This window comes from Panthera onca, chromosome A1 (assembly GCF_046562875.1).
Source record: "Panthera onca isolate mPanOnc1 chromosome A1, mPanOnc1 haplotype 2, whole genome shotgun sequence".
Taxonomy (NCBI): Eukaryota; Metazoa; Chordata; class Mammalia; order Carnivora; family Felidae; genus Panthera; species Panthera onca.
In genome coordinates, this window is record NC_138339.1 from 129,188,472 (window position 1) to 129,210,330 (window position 21,859).

The window sequence follows — 21,859 nt, forward strand, 5'->3', positions numbered from 1 at the left end:
GACTAGGTTCAGAGGTCACTGTCCAGTGTAGCCAGCAGGCAGTGTCTGGGGCTCCCTGGCACCAGGGGCTGCTCCAAGGGCAGAGCACGTGCTCTGTAACAGAAAGAGGGCTTTTCCCTCTAAACCTGGCAAGGAGTGCCTGGCGTGGTACAATGTCGGTGACCGCTTGGTTGTGAAACAACTCGACATGGCTCACCCCAGGTCCCTCGGGTCCTCCGATAAACCTGGACAAGGCAAATGAAGCAGTATTCACAGATTCTTAGCCTTTTATATCCTGACCCCACTTCACAAGAACGAGGGGCTTAGTGAGCTTGAACCTCTTCTCCTTTATTTCTTACAAAAGAATCTCTGAGGAGGGGGAGGGGAGCCACCTGCCAGGGAAACTGAGTGCCTCACAGGTGAGAGCCTGTACTTGCCCTGGGCCTCTGGAAGGGACTGTGTGGTCTTAGATGACTTCATATGCTAACTGGCAAGTCCATGGTGCTAAGGGCAAGTCCATGCCCTTCTGCCCCATGTCTCCCCAGACTTGTGAGTCTGTGGTCATGATGCGGGTGAGTCTGTTAGTCACACCCAGTGCTGAATCCAAGAGCAAAGCCCAAACCCAGAAGCACCATGAGGTACCCTCAGCTCCAGCTAGAGAATGAGCCCCTCCCTCCAGATGGGAAGTAGGCTATGCAGCTGTTCAGTCCCTCCCTGAACACCTCCCACCCACACCCACCGGCCCCACCATGACCTAGTCTCCACCGAAGAGGCTGCTTTTGGCCCAGGGGAGTCTACATAAAGCAAAACCAACCGCTGAGAACCAAAAGAGGCCACTTGAGATCTATTTCCTAACTGCGGAAAGATTTAAGGCTTCTCTTCCAGCGGAAACACGATCAGTAGTCAGGAGCATGCTGGGATCTTGGTGATCAGGGTTTTTTTGTCATTAAATTGACCCTTTGTGCTTGGCCCCATGACAGCCAGGTGAGGCCACTGGGGGCGGGGGGGGGGGGGGGGGGGGGGGGGGGGGGCGCCTCTAGCTGCAGGAGCTCATGAAGTTCTTGGGTTGGGCTGATTCCCAGCACTTGGGGGTGACGTGTGGGTCCACTAGCCAGCTCCCTCATGGAAGCACCATGCTCAAGTAGGTGGAGTTGCCTCCCAGAGACCTAAGTCCACTGCCTGCTGACCTGGAAATAAGAAGCAAGGTTTTCCGAGTGTTAGAGAAGTTAAGCTCTGTGTCAGACTGAGAGGGAAAAAAGTTGTATTTGTCTGGGAAGACAAGATGTTGAAAATAGAATGGTGTGAAAGACACAGTTAGGAAAGCAAATGCTGAATACCTGTGGTGTGGCATCCCCGTTTCGTAAAGGAGGTGACTGGAGCTCAGAGGGATTCGGTGGTCTCAGGATCCCAGCCCTGCAGTTAGGAACTGCAAAGCACATCTTGACTCCAAAGCCCAGACTCTTAACACCTACCCTGCCCTGCCTTACCCTACCCCTCCTTACCAGGGCATCATGTTCTTGCTATTAAAGAATCCAGATGGTGGATGCAGGTGTCAGCCACACACTGTGGAGGACAGGGGACAGGCATCCTGCCTCATGTCCCTCTGCCCCTCGTGCTGAGCTCAGGCCTGGCCGAAAACAGCTGGCAGCCTGAGCACGTGATGAAGAAGCTACAGCAGGGAATGTAGGGCCAGCCGGGCCTCAGCAGGACTGAGGTTGGCAAGCCATGTGGCTCGCTTGTCCAGCTCAGCTGGGGCTCGGCCCATCACAGTGGAGACTCCCGATGCTGCTTCAGGTCCCAGGAAGGCTGGGGTGCCATGCAAGGCTCACAGTGGCACCAGACGCAGGGAGCTTTGCAGGCTGCAGCGTGGTGCCAGAGGCTTCCTGGCGGAGCCCCTGGGAAACTGAGGAGGCACCCTTGGTGCTCACGACAGCAGGAATGCTGCCTTGCTCAGGAGTCTCCTGAGGAAGCGGGAGAGAAGGCAGGAGGAAATTCATCCCTGGGATTGGTTCCCTTTTGTCATTCATCCCAAGCATGATTGAAAACCATGAAGATCCTGAGCTGCCTGGTTAGAATTCGGTGCTGTTGCCCAGCAGTGCTGTAGGAGGTCTGGTTCAGTCCCCACTTGGCCCGGAAGCTGGCCTGTGGCTTACTGAGTGGAAGCTGTGTGTGGACACACAGTCAGGGAGCGATGTTCTGTGTCCATTCCTCCAGATAGTTTCTCTCCAACCAGAGGGAAGGGGTTGGGGGGATGAAGAAAGGAGGACAGAGGGCCCCGCCTAATTAACTGCTTCTCTGAGTGCTCCGAAGACTCCAAGCCAATGGGCAGAGGTGCTGGGGAGTTCACATGTGGCTGGTGGGCAAAGGCACAGAGATCCCACTCCAGGGGGCAGGAACTGGGTAGGGCTTTCCAGCCTAGGCACGGTGCAGCTCCCATCGGGCGACAACTCTGTCACACAGTCAAGAGCTGAACTCTGAGCCAGAGAGACCTGGGTTCAAGTGCTTTTGGCATACAAAGAAGGCAAGTGAACATACTTGTAAAATGGGAATAACAGTAGTACCTCTTGCCTTATCAGCCTGATGAGATCTGCTATATCTAAAATGCTCAGAAAATGCCTGTTTACTGTCCAGGGTGGGACAGATATGGGAGAGATTAGGGGTTATCTCAGCCATATTTCACTACAGTTTGTGGACACAGATGGTCTGAGCTGATGGCCCCTCAGAGAGCCTCCAATCCATTATACAGAGGGGAAAATCAAGGCCCAGAGAAACTTGCCAAACCAGGGATAAAATACTTTCTGGAGCTGCCCCGCTCCCTGATGGCAGGAGCAGGACCCCATATACAGGCTGGGCCACCACCTTCTGGGGCTTCTCCATCCACAGCTCTGCCTTGACCTGGTTGGCCTCTCTCAAATTATTAGTATGACTTCCCCATAGACCAGGCCTCCCAGAGATGAGGCCCAAACACTGACATGATTTATAACTTCATGCAAACCTCCTGCATTGCCTTCATAGGAAGGAGGGAGACCTTCAGACATAAATGATTAATCCATTAAAATAAAAACACACTCGAACTCCCCCACGGTTCAGACAAGTAAGGATTCTTTCTCAAAACACAATAATAATCTCCCAAATCTGTTTATTACTCCAGCTTGGTACTATTGTGAATGTGCCTCTTACTTAGGACATGTTTATGCTGCCTTTCACCTTGGAAATGATCCATGCTTCCCAAAGAAAACGGGCCTTTGTGTTACATATTCAAATGTTTTCATTGGAGGGTTTTGCAAATTTAAAAGAAAGTGAATGTGTTTACCCAGAATATATTAATTTCAAATGATTTTTTGGTGTGTGAATTAATACAAAGGAAGAGGGGAGATGAGGGCCAACGGAAAACAGGTGGGTCTTTGTTGCTGGAAGGAATTTGTGTGTCCCCACCACCCGCTCAGTCTCTCACAATGAAAATGTAGGACTTTTTCTGACTGGGCCCCATCCAAGTGGGGGCCAGGGCCACCAGGGTCTTTGACGCCTCCATGCCCAGTCAGCTTCTCTGGCTCTCCTGTCCTGGCAGGAGGCTGGGTCCAGAGCCCTGGCTCTAGTAGGATTCGCATGTTCTGCCCAAGGTGATCAGGGGCTTCATCCAGAGCCTGGGCCTGTTCCCCACCAGCTGTAGGATTGATGGCTGTGTCACCACACACAAGGAGGACAGTTTGGTTCTGAGGGCAGTGAGTAAGCTCCCACTCCACTGATGAGATGATTTTTTTTTTTTTTTTTTCTTAAACATTGTCCTGTCAGTTTTCCAGTTAGCAAGTGGTCGGGTCAGGGCACGATGGGCTTCTCAGCGGAGCTTGTGCAAGGCAGTGAGCGAGGAAGACCCAAGGGGCCTAGGACTGTGCATAGGGTCCCTAGCTGTCCCGCTGTTGTCTCCTCCATGCCAGTCCAGCAGGACAAAGGAGGGGAGGCCTGAGCCAGCAGCTTCCTGGCCCCGAGAGCCTGCAGTCTGTGTTCACAGTGACCTGGGTCCTGCCACCCACCTGCCTTACCTCTTGGCCCCCACCCGGCCCCAACTGCTACAGCCCATGAATTTGCACTGATTGTTCCCTTGGCTGACAATGCTTCCCCCTCCTTTGCTGCCAGCCCCTCGTGATCCTCCAGGTGTCATAATCTGTATCCCACAGATACGTACGAGTCTCCTGCAGGCCATTCACAGGCCACGTGTTGGACACCCGGCAGTGAGCAGGCCAAAATCTCTGTCCTCTTGGGGCAAGTCAGAGGGTGCTAAATACTCAGGAGGAGAATGGAAAAACATATAGGGATAAGGAAAGTCAGATGAAAGGTAGAAATGGGAGAGGGGATGGCAAGTGAAAGCCTTACTGAAAAATTGACATCTCTGACATCTCTGTCAACTTGCTGGGAAAGTCACCAGTCCCTCCACAGGATCTTGGTCTGAGCAGCTGCAGGGTGGAGTGGCCATTTTCTGAGACAAGAGGAGGTTGGAGGAGCAGGTTTGGGGAAGAAAGATCGGGAGCTCATGCAGACATGATAAATGCTAAGGTGTTGTGCACCCGGTTGGGTTTCTGAGCTTGAAGGTGAAGGGATATCTGGGACCAAGGAGGTGCGGTCAGCTGTGCCAAATAGTACAGATGAGGACAGAGAACTGGACGCTGGGGGCAGGGTTGGCATGTGGGGGTCGTTGGAGAAGAGCCGTTTCTGTGGCGTGGTGGGGAAAATCTGATGGGACTGGCTCAAGAGGCCATGGAGGAGAGAAATTAGAGCCCCCCAAATGTGGACATCTTTTCAGGGTGCTTCCAAGGAGAAAAATTGGACAGTATCGGAGAGTGAAGGTGGGGGAAAGAGGTTTGGGTTTGTTTTTTTTTTTCCCAAGGTGGAAATTAAACGCTTCTCATGGGCTGATGAGAAGAATCGTTAGGAAGGGGGAGAACGCTGCAGGAGTAGGAGGGATGTGCTGGGGCAATGTGTCCGGGAGGGGTGAGGAGGCATGGCATCTGGGGACGTAAGACTCAGAACGGGACGAAGGAAGAAGAAGGCTGGCGGTGGTGGTGAGAACCAAGGGGTGCCTGCCCCACGTACCAGCCCACTTCAGAGGAGGAAGAGGTGAGAGAGAGAGCCAAGTCCCCTTAAGAGGCTGCAGGAGAAACCATGTCACCAGGTTTCCATTTGAGCGAGAAGGTGAAGGAACGTTCATACAAGAGTTTGAGGATATAGGACATTTTGCTGATGGCTGAACATGAGTTCCAGAAGATACAACCGAAGGTTTTGGGGATGAGGGATGCCCCAGAAGCCCAGACTTCTTGTGAATACTGACATGCTCCTGAATCAGGGGCAGGATGAAGAGTGTCCTAACCACCTCCATTTGCATAGTTGGGGCCAGACTGGGAAGGGTGAGCCTTGGAAGATGGAACATGCAGAGTTCTGAGACGATGGAGGCCACAGGAAGTGTTGTCTTAGCCCCAGGATGATTGTGGCTCACAGAGACCCATGGCCAGCAGGGGGCGCCTCTCACCATGAGAACATCTGAGCAGTATTTCAACCGCTGCCAGTGCAGGTGTCTTTGCCCAGTAGACATTTATGTATTTTTAAGTGAATGACTCATTCCACACCCTTGACTTTCAGTCACGTTTCACTTTGTTCTAGAATGGTGCCATGCATTTCAGTCCACAGTTAGCCCTGAATTGTCGTCTTCCAAGTCAGAACTGACTCAAGATCTCACCTGGAACCTGATAGGTAGAAGCAAATCCTCCAGCCCCATCCCAGACCTCCGGGACCAGACCCTGCGCGGTGGTCCCGGTGTAGTTTTAACAAGGCCCCCAGGGGATGCAGATGCACGCTTCAGTTTCAGAACTTCATGGGTCCACAGATGGTATCAAAGGTCAGGGCTGAGGCAAAGGACTGTCTTCAAGGCTGGTACTGACCACTGGCCATCTATCTGTAGAAGCCAGTCCACACACCCCCGGTTTAGATTTACCAGATCAATAGACAGACCTCCCATCAATTGAGGCATGGGAACCATGGGTGTATGGAAGGTCAGTGTTTCCTTTGTGAGGTGGAGAGTGGCTCCTACTGGGTTCTTTAAGTCTTCCCAGACCCCTGTCCCCATGCCCCAAAAGCTCCCCCAGCCCCCACAACCCTGTAACGCTTATCACATTTGGAGTTCATTGTTTAATCACCTTCCCCAGGACAGAAGGCTCCGTGGGGATATGGAGCAGTCCCATCTTCATTCATTCTTCTGTCCCTAATGCCGGCCACCACGTGGTATTTAATAAATGTTGGCTGCGTATAATAAATTGACCGAGCTTTGTAAAACCAATCCAAACCATTAATGTGGTGCCTGACCCAGAGGTGGGGATTCCCTCAGCAGTCCCCTGCCTCTCCCCACCCCCTCCCTGACCGCCCCCCCCCCCCCGCAACGTTTGCTATTGTCCTACTTAGTAATATCTGGTGTGAAAAAGTGCCCGTCATCGCTGTTGTTTTTCAAAATTTACTCAGCTGTTCTTGCACATTTTTTCTTCTGGGTAAGTTTTAGAATTCTTTTGTCAAGACTTCACCAACTGATTTGAATTGCAATTAGATTAAAGGTATGGTTTAATTTGGGGTATCTCCTTTCTTAACCCCAGTACATCTTCCTATCCCAGAAAGTCTCTCTACAATTACTCAAGTCTTTTTTTATGTCCTCAGTGAGATTTTACCATTTTTTTTTTCACTTAGGTCCACCGTATTTTCTGTCTGGTTGCTGTCAGTAAGTAAGCTATTAGTTGTGTATGTTTTGGTACTGGCCCCCATATTGCATTCACTTATTAAACCTTACTACTTTTGGGTTCATCATCGGGAGCATATCCAGGTAAAATACATTTTTTTCTCCATCCTTTTAATATTTGTGCTTCTCATTTCTTGCCTTCAATTGACTGTCACACCTGCTATAATGGTGAGTCTGATATTGCCTTCCTGCCTTTTCATTTTTTCTTTTTTTTCCAACTTAATATTTCACCAATCTGAAAAGAATGGTGCTGTTTCTTCTTTTTATAGAGATATTCCTCATTGTAGGAAGCGAGTATGATTCTGTTCCTATTTTATTGAGGTTTTTTTCCTCCAAGAAATTGATTTTGCATTTTTTTCAAAAGCCCTTTCAGTGCCTAGCAAGAGAATCAAATTTTGACTGCCTGTGATTTTGGATGTGATTAATTATAGATTTCCTGATAGTTAGCCACTGAAACATATTATACTTTGTCATGGTACGCGCTTTTATTACCATGCTAGACTTGATTTGCTAATACGTCCCTTGGGATTTTGGTTCATCTAGTCCTAAGTGAGCCAGGTCTGTAGTCATCCTTTTTGTGCTCTTTGGCAGGTTTTAGTGTCCAGGTTATACTAGCTTCATGACCTAATTTGCAACATCTTCTCTGTCATAGGCTATAGGAATGATCCATTCCTTCAACATACGAAAGAACCTTCCTATGAGACTAGTCAGGGTGACTTTGGGTTAGTAGCACTTTTTTCCAACCACGTTACTGATGTATAATTGATATACAAAAAAACTACACGTCCTGAATGTATACAGTTGGATGAGCTTGCACATACGTGTGTACCCACGGTACTGTCACCACGATCCCGGTAATACACATAGCCATCACCTCCAAGAGTTTCCTTGTGTCCCTTTGTTTTTTAGTTTTTTGTTTCTGGTAAAAATGTGTAACTTGAGAGCTATCCTCTCAATGGATTTTTAAATGTACAGTACAATATTGTTGACTTGTAGGCCATGTGCTATACAGAAGATCTCCAGGGCCCATTCATCTAGAATAAGTGAAAAGTAGCACTTGAAAGTTTTTTAAATAATCTCTTCTTGACTAATTCGTGTTGGTACTTTTAAGTTTGTTTTTCTTTCTTGAAGTATAATTGACATACAGTAGCCTATTAGTTTCACTAGTACATCATAGGAATTCAATATTTTGGTATGTTATGAAATGATCCCCATGATAAATCTACTTAATAACCAGGAATGGTGGTTACGATATTAATGACTGTATTCCCTATGCTGTCTCTTACATCCCTCGACTTATTTTATAACTGGAAGTTTGTACCTCTTCATCCCCTTCACCGATTTTGCCTACTCCCCAACCTGTCTCTGCTCTGGTAACCAGCAGTCTTTCCTGTATCCGTGAATCTGTTTCTGATTTGTTTGTTGGTATGTTTTGTTTCTTAAATTCTAGGTATAAGTGAAATCATATGGTATGTGTCTTTCTCTGTCAGATTTCACTCTCTCCTTTCACTTAGCAGAATACCCTTCAGGTCCTTCATTGATGTCACAGATGGTAATATTTTATTCTTTTTTAGGGCCAAGTAATGTTGTATTGTATATATGCCTCTTCTGCCTTATCCATTCCTCTGTTGATGGACACTTATGTTGCTTCCCTATCTTGGCTATTGTAAATAATGCTGCAGTGAACATCAGTGTGCATGTATCTCGTCACATTGGTGTGTTTGTTCTGTTCAGATAAATACCCAGAAGTGAAATTGCTGGGTTGTATGGTAACTTGTAACTTTTTCACGAACCTCCATTCTATTTTCCATAGTGGCTGCCTGAATTTATATTCCTACCAACAGTGTACAGGGGGTTGTTGTTTCTCCACATCCTCGCCAACACTTGTTTATTGAGTTTTTGAGCTTAGCCATTCTGACAGGTATGAGATGTTAGCTCATTGCGGTTTTGATTTGCACTTCCCTGATGATGAGTGATGATGAGCATCTTTTCATATGCCTGTCGGCCATCTGGATGTCTTCTTCGTAAAAATGTCTAATCAAGTCCTCTGCCCAATTTTTAATTGGGTTGTTTGTGGATTTTTTTTATATTAAGTTGTATAGGTGCTTTATATATTTTGAATACTAACTCCTTATCGGATGTGGGATTTGCAGATATCTTCTCCCATTCTGTAGGTTGCCTTTTCATTTATTGATGGTTTCCTTTGTTGTGCAAAAGCTTTTTAGTTGGATATAATCCCATTTGTTTATTTTAACTTTTGCCCTTGCCTGAAGAGACTGGTCCAAAAATGATTGCTAATATTGATGTCAGAGAGCTTGACCACCTATGTTTTCTACTAGGAGGTTTTGGGTTTCAGGTCTTACATTCAAGTGTGTAATACATTGTGGATTTATTTTTGTATATGGTGTAAGATAGTGGCCCAATTTGGTTCTTTGGTATGTAGTTGTCCAGTTTTCCCAACACTATTTATTGAAGATTCTGTCTTTTCCCCGTTGTATATTATTGCCTTCTTTAGCATAGCTGTAGTGACCATATGTACATGGGGTTTTTTTCCTGGGTTCTCTGTACTGTTCCTTTGATCTGTGTTTCTTTTTTTCTTTCTTTCTTCCTTCCTTCCTTTCTCCCTTCCTTCCTTTCTTTGTTTCTTTCTTTGCCAGTAGCAGACTATTTTAATTACTAGAGTTTTATAGTATAGTTTGAAATCAGGGAGAGTGAAACCTTCAGTTTTCTTCTTCTTTCTCAACATTGCTTTGTCTATTTGGGTCTTTTGTGATCCCATACGATTTTAGGACTCTCGGGTCTTATTATTCATGATTTTGTGAATAATGCCTTTGTCATTTTGATGGGGATTGCACTGAATCTGTAGATTAGGTAGTATGGACATTTTAACAGTGATAAATTCTTCCAATCCATGAGGATGGAATGTCTTTGCATTTGTTGATGCCATCTTCAGTTTCTTTCATCAAAGTCTTAGGGTTTTCAGACTACAAGTCTTTTACTTGAGAGGCACCTGGGTGGCTCAGTCAGTTAAGTGTTTGACTTCAGCTCAGGTCATGATCTCACAGTCCATGAGTTCGAGCCCCGTGTTGGGCTCTGTGCTGACAGCTTGGAGCCTGGAGCCTGCTTCAGATTCTGTGTCTCCCTCTCTCTCTGCCCCTCCCCTGCTCATGCTCTGTCTCAAAAATAAATAAAAACATTTAAAAAATGTTAAAAAAAAAAAACCAAGTCTTTTACTTGGTTGAGTTTATTCTTAGATATTGTATTCTTTTTGATACAATAGTAAATGGGATTGTTATTTTTTTAAGTTTATTTCTTTTGAGAAACAGAGAAAGTGTGAGCAGGGGGAGATGCAGAGAGAGAGAGGGAGAGAAAGAATCTCAAGCAGGCTCTGTACTGTCAGCACAGAGCCCAACACGGGGCTTGATCTCACAACCATGAGATCATGACCTGAGCCAAAATCAAGAGTTGGGCACTCAACTGACTGAGCCACCCAGGCACTCTAGGATTGTTTTCTAAATTTCTCTTTATGATAGCTTGTTATTAGTGTATAGAAATGCAACCAATTTCTTTTTGTTGATTTTGTATCCTCGAGTGTTACTGAATTCATTTATTAGTTCTGGCAGGTTTTTTTGTAGAGTCTTTAGGGTTTTCCATATTTAGTGTCATGGCATCTGCAAATAGTGACAGTTTTCTTCTTCCTTTCCAATTTGGCTGCATTTTATTTTTCTTGCCTAACTGCCATGGCTAGAACTTCCAGTACCATGTTGCGTAAAAGTGGCGAGAGTGGACATACTTGTCTTGTTCCTGATCTTACAGGAAAAGCTCTCAGCTTGTCACCATTGAATCTGATGCTAGCTGTGGGCTTGTCATATACACCCTTTATTACATTGTGGTGCATTCTTTGTATACCCACTTTGTTGAGAGTTTTTATCATTAAGGCTTCCTTTTAAGTGATCCATTTCATTGAGCTTTTCATATTTATTACCTATAATTGATTACAGTATTTTCATATTTTTTATTTTTATTTTTTAATGTTTATTTTAGAGAGAGAGAGCAAGCACAACTGGGCGAGGGGGCAGAGACAGAGAGAGACAGAGAGACAGAGAGACAGAATCTGAAGCAGGTTCCAGGCTCTGAACTGTCAAGCCCAACACGGAGCTTGAACTCACAGTGAGATCATGACCTGAGCTGAAGTAAGATGCTTAACTGACTGAGCCACCCAGGCGCCCCTATATTTTCATATTTTTTAATTCTCTGTGTTCTTTCTCTATTTTTTTCACTGATCTAACTTGCCAGAAATTTGGCTTACTGATTTTTATAGACATCCAAGTCTTAGATTTATTTATCAGTTCTATTCTTTTTTGACTAATTGATTCAGTCATTTCTGCTTCTTTCTCTATTGATTCTTCTCTCACCTTCTTTAAATTTACTTTATGTCTGCTAAGCAGGCTTGTATAAATAAATGGTGATCTAGCAAGAGCCCAAGTTTATTAACTCCCAGGTCACGGCCACACACATTGTAGTACTCTGGGTGTTCTCTCACCTTCTCCAACTCCCCACCAGTCTAGTGCTCCTAAGCCCCCCAGTTCTATCTCTATGCTCTTGAATTACACCCTCCTGTGTAAAACTCTATGATATATCCAACTTGAACACTGTTCCTCCCTCTACCAAATTCACAGCGTAAGGAAATTGTCTAGATAAGTTACTGTTTCTTTCCTCATTGAACAAGAGAGAGAGAAGGGAGATGCACTTTCATGCTGTAAGCAGCCCTCCAGATAGGCTTTGCTAGAGCCCCATTTACCTCCTCCAGCCCAGTAGCCTGATCTGCACATCCTGGAGCTCTCCCCCAGAACCTCCAACAAAGAGAAACTGGGAAATGACTCAGATTGTATTCTTGTTAAGTCTCTATGTGGTTGTCACAGGGTGCTTCTGAGCTCTTGTTATGAAAACAGCTCTGGGATATTCTGAAGCTGGATTCATGCCCTTTGCTGGTTGTCCGTTTGGCTTTCTCCTCAGCCCCCCAGCTTTGCCCCACAGGTGAACCAGAGAAAAGACGTGAAACTCAGACTGACTTAATGAGATTATTAATAGCCTCCCAAAGAGTTTTGAGAGGGAATTGCACAGTCCATGTCTCATGGGGCAATGGAGACTTTCCTTTGTCCTCAGCCCAGCCAAGCACAGGTCACTGGACACCTTGCTCACATTCTGGGATCACCAGCAGCCTCCTTCTCCATAAGCATCAACTTGTTCTACCTCTGGTCCCAAGAAAAATCTCTCTCCTAAAGTACTGAGATGCTTTCTTTTCTCAGACAATACTTCTGGGAAAATGTAGTGGCCTGCTTCAGGAAGAATCCATCTTCCACCTTTCCACAAGGTGTGTACTGAATTTAATATCCAGGTGCCTTTACATAAACTCTCACAGACCCGTTTTGGAAGTATGTAAAGTATATGGATAAGTAAGAGCCCTCGAGTCCACTGAAAATGATAATTATTTCATTTCCTGGGCCCAAAGCTACGGGTAGGAGGGAGGATCCTCCAAACCGTCTTCATTTCCTCCAGGTGCCTCTCCCACAGACGGCTCAAGTCAGAAAGGCCAGCAAGCTGTGGAGGGCGCTGACACCTTGCCCACCCACGTTTTTCTGATGAGTGGGACAGTCACATCCTTGGTCCCGAACTTGACTCCCAGGGCCCATGGCTGAGCTATGCAGGCCACACTTGCCTTCCATCCACAGTGCAGGGGGTAAGAAGTGGAGAAATAAGAGTGATCCAGTGGAATGATCAATGGACTTCCCCAGAGTGGTAATGTAATTAGCAGCCCTGCCAGTCAGTGACCAGAAGTGCTTTGCAAAGCTCTTCCTGCAAAAAAATTAAGCCCCTGTCCAATGGCTTTCCCATAACAGAAATAATATATCTGAATTTTATTCATTTAGAAATAAATTTGCAGCGGCTGTTGCTCTTTACATGTAGCAGCTGAATAGCATTAAATAGTTGGATGTCTTTCTGATCATATTTAGAATAATGATGAAAGCCATGAATTACAGGGTACAAAGGCTGACATGTTTATTGCTTACAATCCATTTTATAGCCCTTTCTTCTAGGGCTTGCGTTGCTGAACAGGGTGATTGTAAGCGGGTTACAAAGACAACTCCAGACTTGCCTGTCGGTTCACCCCTCTGGAGCAGGTCTCGGGGCCAGAGCACAGGCCTGAGGCCAGGCGGGGGCTCTCTCTGACCAGCACCAACTTGATCCACAGTCCCGCCAGTCATCCGTGTGTACCCGGAGACCCAGGCACAGGAGCCCGGGGTGGCAGCCAGTCTGAAGTGCCACGCAGAGGGCATTCCTATGCCCAGAATCACTTGGCTGAAAAACGGCATGGACGTCTCAACCCAGATGTCGAAACAACTCTCCCTTTTAGGTAAGAACTGCCCTCAGTGTCGCCGTGCTATTCCCGTCAAGTTCCAGCTGACACTTTCCCCAGGAATGGAAATGAGACTCATGATTTGTTTCTAAGTCAGATAAGCCAGACGTGTTGAGAGTGAACAAATGTCTCCCCAAATTTTCCGGCTATCTGGGCCAACGCAGGTCTTGCGGGCTTTTTGAGCACAATGATGACAAACTGCCAGTCAGGTCTCATGCCACCTTCAATTTATTCAGCTCTTCCAGCCCTTCCTGGGTGTGTATCACAGAAGTTGGCTGCCCTCAGCCCTGCCGAGGGGTTGTGTTTCTAACCTCAACACTGAATAGAGGGGAGACGGGAGGGGGGCACCACGGAGAGTGGGGGGGGGACCCAGCTGAGCAGGCCATATTGAGCACTGTCCTTCCTCCAGCCAACGGGAGCGAACTCCACATCGGCAGTGTTCGGTATGAAGACACGGGGGCGTATACCTGCATTGCCAAAAATGAAGTGGGTGTGGACGAGGATATCTCCTCACTTTTCATCGAAGACTCTGCTAGAAAGACCCGTGAGTCCACTCTCGTCTTTAAGCTCCTCACTGAGCTGGTTGGGGGGTGTCTGGTGCAGGGGTACCAACTGACCAGAGCCAAAGCCACCAACATGAGCCCCTGAAGACAGGGGGAAGCCCCATATGTTTCTGTGCTTAAAGCTGGGAGCAGAGGTGCCCAAAGGTGAGCAGACCTTCCCTGGCAACCTAAACAAAACCCAGAGAGGGAAACTCCCTGGACAGCAGACAGAGCCCAGGACCCCAAAGAAGCTCGCATATCCTAGTCCCAGTTCTGCCTCCCGCTTGCTGTATGACTGGAACCTCTGCCCCTCCCCCAATAGAATTCTTCATACTATCCACCCACCGGCCAGTGGTGCAGACTCCATACATGATAGACTACATAGATACCAATTCATGAATTGTATCACGTGCTGCCATCCCGCCATGGCCCAGGAACTGGCCTGGGCACACATGTACAAATAACCTTTATACTCCAGGGATAGAGCCTACCCAGCATGCCCCCCATGCCCCCCTTGTAGCCACTGCCACCAAGTGGCTCTGCAGGTTGATTTCATAGACATGGGTGATAGACTTAGTCTCTTCCCTTGTTCAGAGACTCCAAGCTGAGTCTTCATCATCCAACGAGATAATCACAAGTGTTTCAGATGATCTTCCTGTGAGAATCCTAGTTGAAAATCAGCATGGCTTCTGGAAGTAATCCAGGAGCTCTGGCTGAGATGTTGTTCACTCCTGTCAACCACAGAAGTGGAGGATCCCGTTCGTTTCTGTGATCCTGGGACCTGATTTCAAAGATTGAGTAGAAATCGCAAGAGTCCCAAGACCTGGAAACGTGTGTCCAGGTTCAGAGTCCTGTCAACGTGCTGTTGCTGGGGCAGTGAGCGGTGCAGACTCTCTATGTGGCAGAGTAGGTAGCAGTATGTCTGTGAATGGAACCCTTACAGTCAAGACTCTGACATTTCTTTCTTCTTTTTTCCTTCCCTCAATCACGTTCCTGCTTCCCTATTCTCTGATGCTGTAGTTGCAAACATTCTGTGGCGAGAGGAAGGTACCAAGCTTACTTGTTGTGTGTTGTGCTTGTGATCACCTGTGCTCAGCCTTCCATCATGGGCCATCTTTCCACGAGCTACCATCTGCTTTTCCAGACACCAAGCAGTCCTCACAAGTCGAGTCCACGGGCCAGATTAGCTGGGAGGGGCGGAGGTCAATGTCGAACTCAAATGGCACACACTGAGAAGCAGATTCAAAACCTGCTAGTCTCTTTAATGGACCCCGGTCTATTAGAACTTAAAAGTGGAGAGTTGCCGTCTAAAGCTATTTGAAACTCCTCACTGAAGCAGACTACTTGGCAGGGGCTCCTGGTCAGAATGGGCCTTCAACTTTTTTCCAGGAGCTAGTACCAGTGTTGGGGGTTAGTGCACACTTTGAGGCAATGCCAAAGAAAAAACCCACCACGATTTCCGTCATTGTATGTTTACATGCATAGTTTTGACGTGAACAGACTTTTTTCTTTCAATATATGAAGTTTATTGTCAAATTGGTTTCCATACAACACCCAATGAACAGACTTTTTAATTTTATATTGATGAAACCATCTTCAGGTAATAGATCAGACCATAAAAATATTGTCGTTTTTATACATCGAAAATGGTCTAACACTGACAGTTCACGTGCTTCAAAAAATAGCAGGCCCGTGTCAGAGCTGGGCTATAGAGCCTGAGTCACAGCTTGGGGTGTATGTGCATTTGTGGACCTCAGCCCAATGCAGCCCGTCCACCAGAGCAGAGTTCAGATCACCTTGAGGTAACTTATTCTCCACTATCAGCAGACAGGGCATGGGGGAGGAGTATGAGAAGCCGCAGAACGTACCGTATGATTTCAGGGCTAAACACTAAATCTCCCACCTGCAAAACCAGCATATTTACCGTCTCATTTTTCCCTCATGAACATCACATGGTGTTAGGTAGACTCTAGCGTGTGCATGCATACCCATGCTCAGAACGGTTTCCCAAACATCAGGCACCGCAGCTCACGGTATGTCTTGAGAGCAAATCAGAAGCAGGGCCTGAAAAATGAGGACTTGCTGCCAATAAGCTTTACGATTCCTTGGAAGAATAAGTCATAGCGAAGGCCACTCACCATGGACAGTTCTCCCTTGCTGCTGCCTGAACCTAGCTAGTAGGCCGCGATATGCACAGAGAGCTTTCACCATGTGTCTTTAAGAGGTGGTATTTTTCTAAGGTGGCTTCATACAAAGGGGCTCAAGTTTCAAAAGTGGAGACCGGCAAAGCATGCAGGAGGCCCTAAGATGTGTGCAAGGCAGCCATTAGTGGCCCCCACTCAAGGCCAACTTAAGACCCACGGCTGCCTTCGGGCTTCGGGCTGGCAGGTGCCACCCTCCTAGTAGACAATGCAGTGCTGAATCCGTTCCATCCCACCTGCACAACCAGGCTGGACAGTTCAGAGCTGGAGACGGACATACAGAAACAAAACCAAACAGGTCACAGGCTGCGGGGAACTGTCCAGTCTCACCACAAGATGTGGGATGATAAGGGCACACAAAAGCAAAGAAAGCCCCTGTAGTAGAAGCTAAACTCACACAGACCCTTTCAGGGGGCTGGGTCATGAGGCCTGGTCTTCTGGGAAGTCAGGTGTTTGTTGAGCCCCACACTCCATTGCCTACTGGGAGGAAGGAACTGTGCTTGGCCTCACACGTGGCTACACCTGCAAACCCCACATGGAGTCCACTGAACTTTCAGTGTGATGCTGCGTCAGAGAGCTGTCAATTTTCCAAGAGGCCCCAGGAGGCAGTTTCCGGGGTTTGTGCTTTTGCAGGGACTTTGACCCCTAGGTGTGACCAAGAGAATTTTTCCAGGTGAGAATGTCCAGAAGAGAAGGCCCTGCTGAGGCAAGATAAATGGGAACAGAGCAAATACGTGCCAAAAGCTGGGGTGCCCTGAGAGCAGAGACGGGGTGCTCATGAGGGCCACTTGGTCTGGTTCTCAGGGACAGGCTGCCCAGCTCCCCAGGACTCCCCGCTGGGACCTGGGCAGGGTGCTCCCAGGCACTACTAGCTTCTGAGAGGCTGGGGTAATGCTGTTCCCAGTAGCAGGAGCCCTCCTGCCCAGAACCCCTCTCAGCACAGTTAAGACTGTGCCATGGAGTCAGGGACCTCTGTCCACACTGGGAACCACAGGCTCTGATGCTTCCTGGTCACCAACAGCTCAAGGCCCAGAAAACTGCCTACAGAGCCACTGGAAGCAAGTGGAATGGTGGCTCCTATTTGCCTGTTATATTGTTTTCTGTCTTGTTTAAAAAATTTTTTTAATGTTTATATTGTTGAGAGAGAGCGAGTGAGCAGGGGAGATGCAGAGAGAGAAATTTCAAGCGGGCTACACACTGTCAGTGCAGAACCTGACATGGGGCTCGAACCCACAAACCATGAAACCACGACCTGAGCCAAAACCGGGAGTCAGACACTCAACTGACTGAGCCACCCAGGCGCCCCTGTTTTACTGTTATTTAACACTAAAAAATTTGCCCAGATATTCAATTAAGTCAGTACATTGGTTTTCTCAGCATGCTAGGAAAAAGCCTGTTTTTCATAGATTTAATTTTCTTAGCGTTTGTGAAAATCTGTTTAATATTCTACCTTCATGAGAAATGAAGTAAGGGAGAAAGAGATAGGGAGGGGGATTCAAACCTCACCTATCTTTGTGCCCTGTTTACCTTTCATGGAGAGGCACGGTGAGGGGACAGAACCCAGATCAGGGGCTCAGGATCCAACCCCAGCTCTGGCATAAATGCAAGTAACCTCAACCAAGCCCCTTGCCATCCTTGGACCTCAGGTATTTTGTCTTTAATAAGGGGACTGAACTAGCTCCTCCCAAGGCCCCTTCTCTGCTGGTCTGAGGGGGTTTCTCCCCAAGTGACCACAGCCCTGGGGGGTGATGGGAGCACGCAGGTGGGTGCAACCAGGCAGGCTCTGTTGCCCGACACGGGGCTGCCACAAAAAAACCAGTAAGGCAGGAGTGCCTGGGTGGCTCAGTCAGTTAAGCATCTGACTTCGGCTCAATTCATGATCTCACAGCTCGTGGGTTCGAGCCCCGCATCATGCTCTGTACTGACAGCTCAGAGCCTGAAGCCTACTTTGGATTCTGTGTCTCCCTCTCTCTCTGTCCCTCTCCCATTCACCCTGTCTCTCTCTCTCAAAAATAAACATTAAAAAAAAAAGGGCGGGGGTGGGGGCGGAGAGGTGGGAGCAAGCTGTCTTGAAGGAGGGGTTTTCTGGCACAGGCAGGGCAGGACTAAGTTGGCACAAGGGGGTACCAGCCACAGCACTCTCAGGACCCTACATTCCGGGAGTGGTGCTCTATGTAAATGTGTTTAAAAATAAGGAGCCTTTTGTTTTTCTGGCGTGATCTGATCCATCCTGATTTGACTAGTGGATAACAAGCAAACAAGGAACACTCTGACTTTCAGAAGGAAAGGGCAAATGCATGTCAAAGCCAAAGCTGTCATTTATTTGAAAATTTGTGCTGGTAGCCAACCCTCGGTGCCCTAGGACAGAGGTGTGTGTCCGGAAGGACAGCCTGGGGCCTGCAGAGCCCTTGATAGGCTGTAGTGATTTTAAGCCCTCTGGCACTTTCTCTCCTTGCTCCCCACACACCACTTGCTTATCTTACATCATCTTGCCCAGGACATGCACTTCATGCCTTTACCACAGGCACCCAAACCGCAGGTTTCATGTGTGCATAATGTGACATGTGACCCTGTCAAGGGGCTAGTTGCTGCGGGGTAGCATAACCATGGCTGTGTTTGCTCCTCCCAGGCCTCAGTGTGGGAAACATGTTCTATGTCTTCTCTGACGATGGCATTATCATCCTGCACCCCGCGGACTGTGAGATCCAGAGGCACCTCAAACCCACTGAGAAGATCTTCATGAGCTACGTAAGTTTCTGTGCCGAGGGCACTTCCAGGTCCTACACAAACACATGCTGAACACTAGTCTTTGACCAGTGTGCCCCTTGATTTCTGAAATTCCATTTGCTAGATGTGGTGTGGCTCCACACGCGTTCCAGGGCTCAGGAAGGAACACGTGGCAGAGGGTTTAAGGTCTCACTCCTTCGTCAGGCAGCACCTTCTGTGCACAGAGTCTGAGGTGATGCCCAGGGCTTACAAATGGGTTTCTGGTCCCAAGTTCACAGGGAAAGGATGGACACAGTGGTGTGAACAGCCAGCCAAACAGGTGCTGCGGGAAAGATGTACAAGGTGCACTGGAACCTTGAGGAGCGAGGCCTCTCCTGACCTGGGGAGGGCAAAGTTAGAGAAGCCTGCTGAGCAGGTGATACCTGGGCTCAGGTTTGAAGAACAAGCAGGAACTGGTGATTTCTAAAGGAAATGTCATGCATGGGGCACATAGAGGCATAAAACGTCAGGTCACATCTGGGGAATCGCAAATCCTCTGTGTGCCTGGAGGGAAGCATGAATGTGAGAAAGGCCCAAGATCAGGATGACAGTAGCCAAGGGTCAAAGCTGAAGAGTTTTAATGGGATCCTCAAAGGTCTGGGGACCTCTGGAGGACCTGATATGAAGCATGGCCCTGATCAGGTTGCTTTAGAGCAGGTGCAGAGTCCCAGTGAGGGTAGTGATCGGAAGGACTGGACTAGATGCACAGAAGCAGGTGAGGAGGCTGTTGTGATTATCCATGTGAGAGACAATGGTGACGTAGTTGAGCCAGTGCCAGTGGCAATGGGAGGAATTGAGTTGATTTCAATGCTATCACAGGTCAGATCAACAAAGACCGTGAGGGAAACCTGGGGTCTTGCTGGGAGGAGGAGAGTACTCTTCATTCAGGAGGAGAGGCGGGTTGGGGGGATACAGTTCATTCTCTAACACTCTATGAGACATGTACCACATTCCCAGTCTGCTGCTGGGTATCCCACAAGCAGGACACATAGGCTCCCCGCCAAGCAGATGACGGTGGCCTGTGATGCACTGAACTTGAGATGCCCACAGGACACAAGCATAGAAACATCCAGAAGGATAGGTATGGAGAGTGGAATGGCATCAGTGAGTTGGAGAGCCCTCTGCTCTCTAGCAGACAAAAGAAGTAGCTTTAAGAAAGCCGGGAAAACCTGGGTCACAGAACCTAAGGAAGGCTAAGTTTACAAAAGGAAGGGGTCTTCAATGAGTCAATAGAGGAGGTTAGCTTGGAGGTTCTCAGTGGCCCCCAAGGAACCAGGGGAGAGAGTGAAACATGTGAATGCCCCAAGTGTCAGAGGTGCTACAAAGTATGAGGCCAAATGCAAAGTGGCCGTACAACATGGACAGAGGCTCAAGAGATCATTGCCGGCAGCAGGTCTAGGAAAGCCCTTCTAGCTCTCAAGACCCTGTCCACAGGCGTCCCCTAGATGGTCCTTCCCCACCTCACCCCACCCCACCCCACCCCACCCCACCTGACCCCATGGCTCTGCCTCTCCCACTGGTATCCCACTTGGCCTTGGGTTGGTGGTTTCTTGTGTAAGGTATGACCTCTTTCACCAAACCCTAGCTACTTGAGGTTAAAACAATGCCATTAATGCAAAAGAGTCTTCTAAAGCACCCCCCATGCCCTCCCCTTGAAGACCTACAGTGAATGAACTGGTGACCATGATGGGGTTGGAGCTCCTGGAGTAAGTGGGCGGGGCCCAGGCAAGTTCCTGCAGCCAGCTTGTCGCGTTGCTGTGCTGGCTGTTGGCATGTCTCAGGCTGTTGCATTTCTCACATTTGTAGCTTTGGAACAGCTGTTTTCCAGGCTATTTCACTTAAATTAATCATTTTTTTAAAGTGTTACCCCTGATAAATTTCCTTGTATGTAATGGTCGTGAAACCATCTAGAAAGAGTGGTCCTAGTTAACTTCTGGCAGTTAAGTTTAAATAATTGCGACCTGCCACATTGGCACTAATTTCTCATAGATTTGCAATAATATAACCTATAGCTTGAGGGAAATTGCTCAGATCCCAACCATGACTCAAATTTCCAAAAAAACTAGGACAAGACATGGTAAGAGAGGTCCTCAGGTGTATCAGGCAGCACAAGACCACAGTAAGCCATGGAACAGTCCCAAATAATAGTGTGCTCTTCTAGAAAATGCTCAACACCTCCCAAGAGCGTTGCAGTAAAGCAAATCTCTTATACAAATGCCAAGTGAACAGGAGGTTGGTGCTTCCTCTTTGGGGCCCCTCTGTTGGATTAGGTGTCGCCGTTGCCCAATGGGCAGCAGCATGTGGAATAGGTAAGGACAGAGACTTCCGAACCAGGTACACTTGGGCTCAGATCCCACCTGTGTCACTGGAGGCCTCAGTGGCTTTAGGAAAGTTACCTAACCTCCCCAGCTTCTGTTTTCTCATATGTAAACTGGGATCATTGTGAGGATGAAATGTGACCATGATGACAGGCAGTGGCAAGGGTAGAAGGTAAAAAGAGCTCTGCTCCAAAGCTATTGCAGTCGCTTAGGAAAGAACTGGAAAGGAGATAAGCTCAGGGATTTAGGAGGTCATCCCCGTAGTTCTTAGTGACTCATTTGTGGCAGATCGCACAGGAGAAGGGAGCATGCTTGGTCTTGGCTGGCCAGCTGGTGCTAAAGACCTCGCAGAGGAGCAGGTAGGGAGTAGAGGAACTGCTCAGGGGTGGATGGCCAAGTATGAGGGGGACCATGGGAGAACCAAGCCAGAACTGGAGAAGGTGGCTCTGAGCTAAAGACACAGACCTGGAGCCATGGGCATATGGGTACTGGCTAAAGCCAGGGCGGGAAACAAGACAGACCACCAAAGGTATGTATGAGTGGTGTGAATTGGGCACCTGAACAAAACCCTGAGGGTCATAGTTAAGGGACAGGCAGATCAAGAAGGACCATGAGGAAGACTGAGACAGAATAGAACCAGAGTCATGATGAAAAACAGGAGAATGTATATCATGAAAGATAAAACAAGGTCCCCCTTTTCACTCATGTATTCATTCAACAAGTGTATTTGAGGCACCCATTCTGTGACAGGCACTTGACTAGGTGCTAAGGACACACCAGTGAACCAAACAAATTGCCTGCTATCAAGGAGCAATCTAGTGAAAGAAGAGAGACCAAACAGACGTAGACAAATCAATGCATGA

The 21,859-nt window shown here is 47.8% G+C and overlaps 1 protein-coding gene across 5 annotated transcripts in view; it reads left to right on the forward strand.

The window, feature by feature from the left end:
- FSTL4 (follistatin like 4) overlaps positions 1–21,859 on the forward strand; it is a 585,475-nt gene that overhangs the window by 539,815 nt on the left and 23,801 nt on the right. For 4 of the 5 annotated variants that reach the window (XM_060636146.3, XM_060636145.3, XM_060636149.3 and 1 more), the window contains exons 9-12: positions 13,005–13,166; positions 13,579–13,713; positions 14,732–14,758; positions 18,542–18,660. In XM_060636146.3, coding sequence (XP_060492129.1) covers positions 13,005–13,166; positions 13,579–13,713; positions 14,732–14,758; positions 18,542–18,660 — 443 coding nt within the window. The remainder of the gene's footprint in view (positions 1–13,004; positions 13,167–13,578; positions 13,714–14,731; positions 14,759–18,541; positions 18,661–21,859) is intronic. The other variant, XM_060636148.3, reaches the window with a different exon arrangement.